Genomic DNA, 12,673 nt, shown 5'->3' on the forward strand with positions numbered 1-12,673 from the left:
TGGGCCACTGTGTTGGCTGAAGCTTAAAGGAAATTTCAGAGTTCAATGACCAATCTGCAGTTCTCTGTCCTTATCAGAAAACTGCAGATTGAAGCATTGCTTTTTGCAGAATGCTGAGAACTCCAAAGTGGCCCATGTGTAGCTAGAGCTGCAGCAAGCAATGATTATGCTCCTGACCTCTCAGGCTGAGTTTTATTTGGTGCATGTATCATGGCATTCAAATTACAATGGATACAGAGTGGGAAAGTTTTCTTTTTTTCCTCTTTCTAATTATATCAAGGAGAGAGTTTCCACGCAGTGGTTAGAATATCTTAAAAGTGTTTGTTGCCCAGTTGTGTCCGACTCTTTGCCAACCCATGGACTGTAGCCTGCCAGGCTCCTCTGTCCATGGGATTCTCCAGACAAGAATACTGGAGTGGGTTGCCATGCCCTCCTCCAGGGGATCTTATCAACCCAGGGATTGAACTTGGGTCTCCTGCATTACAGGCAGATTCTTTACCATCTGAGCCACCAGGAAAGCCCATATATCTTGAACATCACTCTAACTTTATTTTTCTTCCCCTTTAACAGAAAAAACCTCCTCCAGACTGAAAGTTTTGCCCTGAAACTGTGTTGTGGTTACTTATGGTAGTGCTATGTTCCCCTTTTAAATACATCTATTTAAATAAAAAAAAAAAAGAGCTGAGCAAAAACTATGAAGCACATGGGTATTGCAAAAATCATAATGATGACCCACAAGTGGTTGAGAATGTCTAACCAGCATTTTCCAAACATCAGTGTTCTCTCCTGATTTCGGGCTGTCAATGAGTGATCTAAATGACATTTTCCTGAACTGAAGGGCTCTAATTCAGCAATTGTTTGGTGAAGCCAAGTTTATTGTTGTTGTTGTTTAGTGTCCACCTCTTTGTGACCCCATGGACTGCAGTACGCCTGGCTGAAACACAGGCTGAAACACAGACTCGGGGGCCACCCCACCACCTGGGGTGAGCAAAGCCAACTGGAAGGCCTGCAGCTGTCGGCTGCCTTCACTGGGCAGTTGATCCCCAGATGTAAACACAGACGCTCCAGGGGGTGATTCAGCCCACGGGGCCCAGGGAGCAGCTGTCAGGAAAGCAGAGAGCCCGAGCTGGCCAAAGGCACTCAGATCTCCAGCCTTCCTTCTGTTTTCAGATAAAGTGAACTTCACAACAGCCTCACATGGTGTTTCCCACATGGTCATTAGCAATGGCCATCTGATGACATAGCTGGGCACAGCTAAAAATAAATTGAAAACTCTCTTCCTAAAGCAAGGCTCTCGGTCGTTTCTTTTGCAAATACTTTCTCTCATTCTGTGGGTTGTCTTTTCATTTTGTTTATGGTTTCCTTTGCTGTGCAAAAGCTTTCAAGTTTAATTAGGTCCCATTTGTTTTTGTTTTTATTTTCATTACTTTAGGAGCTGGATTAATCTCCAAAACATACAAACAACTCATGCAGTTCGATAACAAAAACCAACCCAATCAAAGAGTAGGCAGAAGATCTAGAAGATATTTCTCCAAAGAAGACATATGGATGGCCAAAAAGCATGTGAAAAGATATTCAATGTCACTAATTACTAGAGAAATGCAAACTAAAAGTCGGAGGTATCACCTCACACCAGTCAGAATGGCCATCATCAAAAAATCTACAAACAATAAATGCTGAGGAGGGTGTGGAGAAAAGAGAACCCTTCTATACTGTTGGTGGGAATGTAAATTGGTACAGCCACTATGGAGAACAGCGTGGAGTTTCCTTACAGAAACTAAAAATAGATCCAGCAATCCCACTTCTGGACATACACCCAGAGAAAACCATAATTCAAAAAGATACAAGTACCCCGATGTTTATTGTAGCACTATTTGTGATAGCCAAGACATGGAAGCAACATAAATGTCCATCAACAAAAGAATGTATAAAGATGTTGTACATATATACATATATACATATATACTCAGCCATATAAAAGAATGAAATAATGCCATTTGCACCAGCATGGATGGACCTGTAGACTCATTCTGAGTGAAGTAAGTCATTCAGAGAAGGACAAATATGATATCATTTATATGTGGAATCTAAAATGATGGTACAAATGAACTTATTTACAAAGCAGAAATAGAGCCACAGATGTAGAAAACAATTTTATGATTACCAGAGAGGAAAGAGGAGGAGGGATAATCTGGGAGATTGGGATTGACATACACATTGCTGCTGCTGCTGCTGCTAAGTCTCGTCAGTCGCGTCCGACTCTGTGCGACCCCATAGACGTCAGCCCACCAGGCTCCGCCGTCCCTGGGATTCTCCAGCAAGAACAGTGGAGTGGGTCGCCATTTCCTTCTCCAATGTGTGAAAGTGAAAAGTGAAAGTGAAGTCACTCAGTCGTGTCTGACTCTTCGAGACCCCATGGACTGCAGCCCACCAGGCTCCTCCATCCACGGGATTTTCCAGGCAAGCGTACTGGAGTGGGGTGCCATTGCCTTCTCCGGATATCCACACTACTATATATAAAGTAGTTTACTAATGAGGATCCATTGTATAGTATAGGGACCTCGACTCAATACTCTATAATGATCTTTATGGGAAAAGAATCCAAAAAAAGAGTGCATATATGTATATGAATAACTGATTCACTTTGCTATACACCTGAAAGCAACACATTGTAAGTCAACTATACCCCAATTAAAAAAAAAGGAAAAAAGTAAGACAAAGTTCTCTTAGTTCTGGTGGCATTCCCAACATCTTGCAATGGACTTTGCATATTTTTCCCCCTCAACAGTCATTTACCAACCCTATAACTTTAACAAGTCACCTAACTTCTCTGAATCTTAATCACTTTTTGTGCCCTGTGGGTAGGGAGCCCTTTCACCAGGCACCTATTATGTGCCTCTGCTGGGGTGGGCGCTTTGGCCTTTTCAAGCCTTAGAAAGTCAAACTTGATTGGGCTGCATGCGTGCACGCCCAGTCACTTCATCGTGGCCGCCTCTTTGCGACCCCACGGACTGTAGCCCCCCAGGCTCTTCTGTCCGTGGGATTCTCCAAGGCAAGAACACTGGAGTGAGTTGCCATGCCCTCCTCCAGGGGATCTTCCCGACCCCGGAATTAAGCCTGAGTCTCTTTTATCTCCTGCATTGGCAGGCAGGTTCTTTAGCACCGGTGCCACTTGGGAAGCCCCCAACTAGGGCTGTGAGTGAAGTGAAGTTGCTCAGCTGTGTCCCACTCTTAGCGACCCCGTGGACTGTAGCCAACCAGGCTACTCCGTCCATTAATTTTCCAGGCAAGAGTATTGGAGTGGGTTGCCATTTCCTTCTCCAAGGGATCTTCCTGACCCAGGGATTGAACCAGGGCCTCTCGCATTGCAGGCAGACACTTTACTGCCTGAGCTACCAGGGAAGCCCCCAAATATGGTTACGGGTGTCTAATTCTGTTAGGTACAGACAGGAGATGCTGTTTAAGTGATTGTTCTGTCTTCTTTCCTATGCTGCGACAGATGCTACCCTAGAACTTGAGGAAACTTACAATCCTACCTCACAAGGATGGTTATTTTCTTCTTATAAGTAAGCAGGATTCAGAGATATCTAAGAGCTTCCTGAAATTTTGCAGCCAGAAGTGGCTCAACTGGGAACCAAACCCCATCCTGCTGGGTCCCTACAACCTGTCCTTTGCAACGTAAGGAAGAAGGACATAAAAAGAAAGTGTATTTTCCATGAAGGAGTCAAAATAGAGATTTCTGAGATGCTTTCCTGCACGGTGGGGGTGGCTGTCCCCGCCAGGCTGGGGAGTCTACTTCAAGAGGTGGCCGTCCTCCCCCCCCCCCAACCCCGTCCCCTGGTCATCTCATCGTCAGCAACAGCAAGCCTCTCACCTGGCCCCTCTCTGGGCTTCGGGGAAGGTGTGCCTCTGGGGGAACGGCGGCCTGCTGCTCGGCGGCTCCGGGGGGAGGGGCTGGTACTTCTTCGGAAGCTTGACGGGCGGCCTGTGTGAACAGTCAGAATGACATGGAAGCAACCTAGATGTCCATCGGCAGATGAATGGATAAGAAAGCTGTGGTACATATACACAATGGAATACTACTCAGCCATTAAAAAGAATGCATTTGAATCAGATCTAATGAAGTGGATGAAACAGGAGCCTATTATACAGACTGAAGTAAGTCAGAAAGAAAAAACACCAATACAGTATAGTAATACATATATATGGAATTCAGAAAGATGGTAACGATGACCCTATAGGCGAGACAGCAAAAGGGACACAGATGTAAAGAACAGACTGTTGGACTCTGTGGGAGAAGGCGAGGGTGGGATGATTTGAAAGAATAGCATTGAAATGTCTATATTAGCACATATGAAATAGATCACAAGTCCAGGCTGGATGCATGAGACAGGGTGCTCAGGGCTGGTGCACTGGGATGACCCTGAGGGATGGGATGGGGATGGGGGTGGGAGGGGGGTTCAGGATGGGGGTTGTATGTACCACCCATGGCTGATTTATGTCAATGTATGGCAAAAACCACTACAATATTGTAAAGTAATTAGCCTCCAATTAAAATCAATAAATTAATTAATAAAAAAAAAGAAGAGTCAGAGTGAGGACCTGAGGTCTGCCACACAGATGGCTCCTCAGACCCGGAATTCAGACAGCCCTGCCTTCTGTGTCCGCCACTTTGGGTTGGAAATGGCAGTTTGGGGGATGGCCCACTACTTTACACGGAGCTTGGAAAGTCAGAATACTCATTCTTCTAACGAGTCTCAGTCGCTTTCCCTGTAGCTTGCCCTTTGTTCTGGTTCTGTTTTTTTCCAGAGTGTGGTGTAATTTGCTACAGGGTGTCACAGGTCTATGCTAGTTGTTGACATTTTAGGCAGCCTGGGGTGAAACTATGATTGCAGCCTTTCATTTGCCCCGGATTGGAAGACCTGAGCTTTTGAATCTCTCCAACGAAATGGGACAATGTTCCAAAGCCAATCGCTCGCTCGTTTATTCCCCCAGGCCCTCACTCATTCACAGAGTGGGTCGGGCCCTGTTGGTGATGCTGGGTACACAGAGGGAGAAAAAGACACAGACCTTGGCTCAAAAAGCTGCCCTCTGCGAGGGCAAAGAGAGGAGTGGTGAGAAGGTGGCCCACCAGGGTAGGAAGTGCTGTGATAGAGGTCCTCATGGGCCCAAGTAGGACAATAGAGGGGCCAACTCAGAGCCTGAGAAATCAAATCTGTAGGTTTCACCCACCCCCATATTTGTATATACATATATGTATGTGTGTGCATGCTAGTTGCTCAGTCGTGTCTGACTCTTTGTGACTCCTATGGACTGCAGCCCACCAGGCTCCTCTGTCCATGGGATTCTCCAGGCAAGAATATTAGAGTGGGTTGCCATTCCCTTCTCCAGGGGATCTTACCAACCCAAGGGTCGAATCCAGGTCTTTTGCACTGCAGGAAGATTCTTTACCATCTGAGTCATCAGGAAAGCCCCATGTATATAAACATGTATATAAAATACATGTACTTATGTATAAAAACATAAGTACTTATATAAATATGTACTTATATATTGTTGGTCCCTTGAAGGCATTTCTCAGGGCCAGGACTCTGGGAGACTTCTATACTTAGAGGAGACAGAGACTTCTGTACTAAATGAAGGGAAAAAAACAGGAAGCAGGGAAGCAAGGCATTCGTTAAAGATGGCTGCGTGAAGGGATATTGACTATATGACTGTGAATGAATGAATGATAAATGGATGAATGAGGCTTGTTTACTCTTGTTCATTGACCAACTCATTAGTTTTTCAGTGTCAGATGTCTGTGTATCTCTTTTCAAACTCTGGAACTAATCATGTCAGTATATTGCGAAACAAAATTCTCTTTTCAGTGTCTTACCGAGGAGGTGGTAAAGGAGTCTGCAAAAGGAAAGAGAACCAGAAATTACAGTTATTGTTCTTTGAGCAGAGCTCATGGTTAACAATTTTTTTTTTTGGTTTACAAACAAATAACAAAGCCCAACCAAATTTCTAGGGTATATTTTTCAAGTGCCATCTAAACCTTCACACTGTCCATATTCCTATGCTTCTAAAATAAAGAGTAACAAATGCATTTTAATGCTTTTTCTTACCTTGTTTCCCTTTGTGGGTTTGTCTCCTAAAACATAAGAAGGAACAGTAGTGAGTTTATGGAAAATGTCATCAATTTACCTTTATACATGTTTAAACGGAAATTATTCCCATTTGAATAATTCTGGTGCAATGCCAATGAACATTTGTTGCCATCTTATGAGATACCCTGCACCATGCTAAATACTTTCGTTATGTGATCTCATTTAATCCTCGCCTTTGCTCTGGATGAAGAACCTGGAGCATGGGGAAGTTAAGTACCTCACCTCCAGTCCCCCAGTTAGTAAACGATAGAATGAAGATCTCATGGCATGTGGTGTGACCCCTGAGGTCCTCTCTTAACCATTAGCTGTTGGTTAATATCCTTTTATATATGTAGTCATCTCATTCAAGTTCTTGCCACCCACTTTCATCAGGCATTTCTAAGAAGAGAAAAACTGTATCACAGAACATTTCAGATGAAAGGGTTTTCTAAGACCCCAGAATCCAATTACTTTATTTTATGAAAGACAAAACTAGGGAGGACAATTGCCCAAGAACACCTGACCCTAGAAAAAGCCTGAATGGGGCCTGGAAAGGATTCTCCTGACTTCTATGTAGTTTTATGTGCTCTTGCAATGGCTCAGTGGTAAAGAATACGCCTGCAATGCAGGAAACCCAGGTTCCATCCTTGGGTTGGGAAGATTCCCTGGAGGAAGAAATGACAATGTCCTGGAGAATCCCATGAACAGAGGAGCCTGTCCTTGGGGTCGCAGAGAGTCAAATGACTGAACCCTCTCACTCTTAAGTAGTTTTATTTCCACAGCGCAATTCAGCTCAGATAATTATTGAGCTGCTACTCTGAGCTAAGCCCAGGGCCAAACTCTGGAGATAAAGACAAACGCAACACAATCCTTCCCCTCAAGGTATTTCCAGTTGTTCTGTTTACAGGCCAAGTTCTAGGTTCTGGGGACATAATGGGGATGATGAGAGACACTGTCCCTGCTGCCACAGGGCTTATACCTAAAGGGTAGTCATGCATGGGAAACACTTCAGGAAGAGAAGGGTGTGGCTTTGAAGGGACATGTGGGATGGGGTGTCAGAGAGAGCTCTTTGAGTGACCAATGTTCACTTATCTATAAAAATGGATGCGACTTGATAAATGGTTTTAGAAGGGGTGAGAGGAGTCAGTGAGATGACTGCATCTTACCGTGGCTGTTGTTCACTCAGTCATGTCTGACTCTTTGTGACCCCATGGACTACAGAACGCCAGGCTTCCCTGTCCTTCATCATCTCCCAGAGCTTGCTTAAATTCATATCCATTGAGTCAGTGATGCCATCCAACCACTTTGTTCTCTGTTGTCCCCTTCTCCTCCTGCTCTCAATCCTTCCCAGCATCAGAGTCTTTTCCAATGACTTGGCTCTTTGCATCAGGTGGCCAAAGTATTGGAGCTTCAGCATCAGTCCTTCCAATGAATATTCAGTGTTGATTTCCTTTAGGATGGACTGGTTGGATCTCCTTGCAGTCCAAGGGACTCTCAAGAGTCTTCTCCAACACCACAGTTCCAAAAGCATCAATTCCTCAGCGTTCAGCCTTCTTTATGGTCCAACTCTCACATCCATACATGACTACTGGAAAAACCATAACTTTGACTATATTGACCTTTGTTGGAAAAGTAAAGTCTCTGCTTTTTAATATGCTCTCTAGGTTTGTCATAACTTTTCTGCCAAAGAGTAAGTGTCTTTTAATTTCATGGTTGCAGTCACCATCTTCAGTGGTTTTGGAGCCCAAGAAAATAAAGTCTGTCACTGTTTCCCTTAAATCCCCATCTATTTGCCATGAATCAAGTATCTTATTATAGGAGCCTTAAAACTCAACTTAGCACTGCCTGAATCTCCTTTCCTTACCTGTGAGATGACACAATTGGAATAAATCATTGTTTTAAAACTTTGCTATGAAGAGTCCCCTGGGGTCCTCCTGGGGACTCCCAAGGAAACTGTAAGGCTGAGAGGCTGGGTTTCTAGCTCATCATCCTTTGTCACTGTGGAGGCTCCACCTTGGTCCACTTCCCACTGGATCTCCTTTTGAGATTTTTTTTGGGGAAATTTCTTTTGGTCAAAAACAACACAACACAACACACAATGGTCTGGATGATTTTAAAGGTTCTTCTAGGCCTAACTGAGGGAGTGAGGAGTAGACTGAGATAAGTGGCTTCTTCTTCAGTCCAGCTCTTCTGAGAGGGCTCCATACCTCTCCAGAGAAGCCAGATAATGGATTTTATTTCACAGGCACTAGATCTATTGGTCTGACCTCCCACGTGACAATGGATTCCCCTTCCCAATAAAACTCAGACGCCAAAAAAACAAGCAAACAAACAAACAAAAAAACCCCAAACTACCTCATTGGACAAAATTACCATTTTCCTTATTGTGTTTTTTGAAAATGCATTTTAGATAGTATAGACTTCCCTGCATGAATTCAAACACTAATGCACTAATGGCAGACAAAATTTGCAGATGTTCCTAAACTGTAAAAACACAAAAATACGACCCAGGTTGTATTTCAACAACAGCAACAATCTAGTTAATGTTAAGCCATTGACTATTTTGATGAGATTACTAAAAAAACTTAGGCCACAGGGTGCTTCTTTAAGGCACAAAATCAGAAAGCAGGAAATGATATGCCCTCATTTTATTGTGTATTGGCTTCAGCAGCAGAGCTCCCTGAGAAACTGTCTTATATCAGCTTATGCTGATGACTTTCCCTGTGAAGCTAGATGTCGGATGTCCAAGACACCTTTTTTCATACACTGTATCTATTGGGGATCAATTCAATTCACTGAAAAAAAAAGTTCAATAAGAAGACTGAGTATCTGGAATTCAATAGGAACATTCCATTTATTGCTTCAGAGATACGCATCTCATTTGATTCAGTGATTGTGAATTTAGAAAAGGACACCTATCTTGCTTTTATTCATTTGCTTACTCTTGAGCCCCTAGTGTATGTCAGGCATGGATTCATTTTTAATAAATTTATTGATGTAGGTGTTGGGGAATATAATACCAGGAAAAAAAAGTTTCTATTGTCATGTAAACTCACATTCCAGTAGAAGGAGATAAAAAACAAGCAAAAGTATATGATAGCAGGTGGTGATGAACACTACAAAGAAAAGTGAAGGTCGGGTGTGTGAGAGACGGGAGATGGGGCTACTGTTTTTCATGCAGATGCCAGACGACCTCTGTGGAGGGGCGATGGCAACAGAAGCTTGCAGAAAGTGAAGGCACACACCATGTGAATGCCTGGGCAAGCGTCCCTGACAGAGGGAGCAGCAAGTACAGAGGCCCTGGGGTGGGATGAGAATAAGGAGTTCTACTCTCTGGGCTTCCCTGGTGGCTCAGACGGTAAAGAATCTGCTGGTAGTGGGAGACCTGGGTTCAGTCCCTGGGTTTGGAAGATCCCCTGGAGGAGGGCATGGCAACCCACCCCAGTATTCTTGCCTGGAGAGTCCCCATGGACAGAGGAGCCTGGTGGGCTATAGTTTATAGGGTTCCAAAGAGTCAGACCCAACTGAGCACACACACACTGCATACTCACATCTTTCCTGTACCCTGTCTGTAAGCTGTGTACCCTCATTACAGTGGAAGTTTTCCCCGGCATCAGTGAGTATCCTCCTCATTTAAAAAACATGTGTATGCGGAGCTACTGCATGGTATGATAATTCCTCTCCTGGGTGTATATTCTGGGCTTCCCAGGTGGCGCTAGTGGTCAAGAACCCACCTGCCAATGCAGGAGACGTAAGAGACCTAAGATTGATTCCTGGGTTGGGAAGATCCCCTAGAGAGGGAAATGGCAACCCAGTGCAGTATTCTTGCCTGGAGAATCCCCTGGATAAAGGAGCCTGGCAGGCTACAGTCCCTGGGGTTGCAAAGAGTTAGACATGATATACTAAAGAGAAAGGCAAGCATACACCCATACCAAAACCTGTACATGAATTTTCAGAACAGTACTATCATGAAAGTCAAAAGGTAAAATCCATCCTAATGTTTATTAACTGATGAAAGAGTAAACAACATGGCGAAAGGATAAATAACTATATCTATACTAAGGACTATGATTTGGCAATAATAAGGGATAAAGTACATGTTACATGTTACAACATGCTACACGTTACAACATAGATGATCTTCTAAAACATGCTCATTGAAGGAAGCCAAAAGACTATGTATTACATGATTTCATTTATATTTTAAAAACCTAGGATGGGCAAAGCCATAGAGACAGGAAGTATATTAGAGGTTTCTTGGGAAAGGGGAAGGTTTGGGGAGCAACTTTTAATGAACAGGTTTTTGTTGGGGGGAGGTACATTTTTCTAAACTTAGATTGTGGCCATTTGTTGCAGAATTCTGTGAACATACTAACGTCACTGAATTGCATACTTTATCCTTATTTGGCTGTGCCAGGTCTTAGTTGTGGCGTGCGGGATCTTCAGTCTTTGTTGTGACATGTGGGATCTAGCCCCATGACCAGGAATTGAACCTGGACTCCCTGCATTGAGAGTCTTAGCCACTGGACCACCAGGGAAATCTCTGAATTGTAAACTTTATTTTATTTTTATTGTAGTGGTTTTTGTCATACACTGACATGAATCAGCCATGGATGTAAACTTTAAATTAGTGAATTTTACAGTATGTGAACTGTATCTCAATAAAGACATTTACAAAATTCAAAAAATAAAAAAGAATAAAAATGTGTGTATGATATCATATGCAACAACAAAAATCCTGAGGGCTTCAGCTATATCAAATATGTCTAATAGCAGTAATTTATGCCATGGGTTTCTCTTATTTATTGCTTAGATAACTGAAATGTTACAAATTAATAGGTAGAAATGAACTTCAGGGACTCCACAAGTGAGAAGACTAGATCAAAAAGATGAAATACATCATCTGAGTGTCATATAGCTTTGATAATAATTCAGATAAAATGCAGGCATCTTTTTTGGGGGAGGCATAGGAATTGTTTAAGAAGTAATAACAACTCAGGTATACACTGGAAGAGGATGAGATTTGGAGCTGGACTTCTTGAGTTTGCATTTTGATTGTGCTACCTACTATTGGTGGGGTCATAACAGGTGCTCAAAAAATACTTATGACATAAACAAATGGATTGAGAAACAGTTGCAATTTTTATTCTGGAAAAGTGAGACTTGGTTACTCAGACTTCATGGGAACTCATGTGTGGAGTAAATGAGTTAATGCACTTCAAGTAATGACTTTTATTGCATAGCAATAAACAAATATTCCATGATTGTTAGGAAATTATTGCATAATGGAAAATTATAGGGAAAGTGGTAATCTACCTTCCTGATGAGGTACACAAATAACTCAAATGCTACGAAAAGTTCCCTGTCACATCAGAAGACCCGAACAGGTGTTCTTTGGGGTCTTTTCCCATCTTGAAATTCAATCAAGCAGTTTTCTCTAGGAGGAGGCTGGCGTGCTCGCCATCTGGTGGCTGCATATGTAATTAGCAACATCTGCTCGACTGTCATTTTGCTCCTGAGTTTGCGACAAGATAAAACTCACTTCCGCTGCAAAATGTGTTGCTTCTTGAGAGACCATGTAGAGAGCTGAACACAGCATGGTGGTAGAATCTATTGGACCTGGTTTGATTATCTCCATAATTTATTAGAGTGGAATCATGAAGTTGTCAATCTCACAGGGGTCGTGAAGTTAAAGCAAAGCCTCTGGAAGAAGACATTACTTTGCCTACAAAGGTCCATCTAGTCAAAGCTATGGTTTTTCCAGTAGTTATGTACGGATGTGAGAGCTGGACCATAAAGGCTGAGTGCTGAAGAACTGATGGCTTTGAACTTGGTGTTGGAGAAGACTCTTGAGAGTCCCTTGGACTGCAAGGAGATCAAACCAGTATATTCACTGGAAGGACTGATGCTGAAATTGAAGCTCCAATACTTTGGCCACCTGATGTGAAGCACTGACTCATTGGAAAAGACCCTGATGCTGGGAAAGATTGAAGGCAGGAGGAGAAGGGGATGATAGAGCATGAGATGGCTGAATGGCATCACTGACTCGGTAGACATGAGTTTGAGCAAACTCCGGGGGATGGGGAAGGACAGGGATGCCTGGCGTGCAGCAGTCCATGGGGTTGCAAAGAGTCAGACCTGACTGAGCGACTGAACAACAACCGGGAGGAGAAGCAAGTGTTGTGAGACTTGTTTGTCCATTTTGGGGCAGGGGTGGTGTGTCTGGTGGCGTTTATGAGAGCTGGTTGTTAAATTTTCAGGATTCTGCAATGCAGGTGTTAAACACAGCCATTATTAAAAAAATAATTATGTAAATGTACACTGAATTTATGAAAAAGGTAGCATATGCTCAAAACTCATGACTTCCTGATTATTCTACCACATCTATCTATGCTGTTGAAGTTCTTTACCTCTATCATGTCTAAGGTGGAAATCACTAAATATGGCATGTCTTCCCATCTTCACGGATCATCTTCAGTGATCCTGAAATCTGCCATAGCGGGAGTATTTACACCACGGAAACCGACGGAAGCTACAAATCA

General features: G+C 43.1%; 1 protein-coding gene across 1 annotated transcript in view; it reads right to left on the minus strand.

The window, feature by feature from the left end:
• The window catches only part of CLNK (cytokine dependent hematopoietic cell linker), a 198,570-nt gene that overhangs the window by 46,823 nt on the left and 139,074 nt on the right, over positions 1-12,673 (minus strand). The window contains exons 9-11 of the mRNA XM_043448457.1: positions 6,111-6,136; positions 5,879-5,898; positions 3,875-3,985 (exon numbers count right to left, since the gene is read on the minus strand). Coding sequence (XP_043304392.1) covers positions 3,875-3,985; positions 5,879-5,898; positions 6,111-6,136 — 157 coding nt within the window. The remainder of the gene's footprint in view (positions 1-3,874; positions 3,986-5,878; positions 5,899-6,110; positions 6,137-12,673) is intronic.

The sequence above is a fragment of the Cervus canadensis genome, chromosome 26, assembly GCF_019320065.1.
Source record: "Cervus canadensis isolate Bull #8, Minnesota chromosome 26, ASM1932006v1, whole genome shotgun sequence".
NCBI lineage: Eukaryota > Metazoa > Chordata > Mammalia > Artiodactyla > Cervidae > Cervus > Cervus canadensis.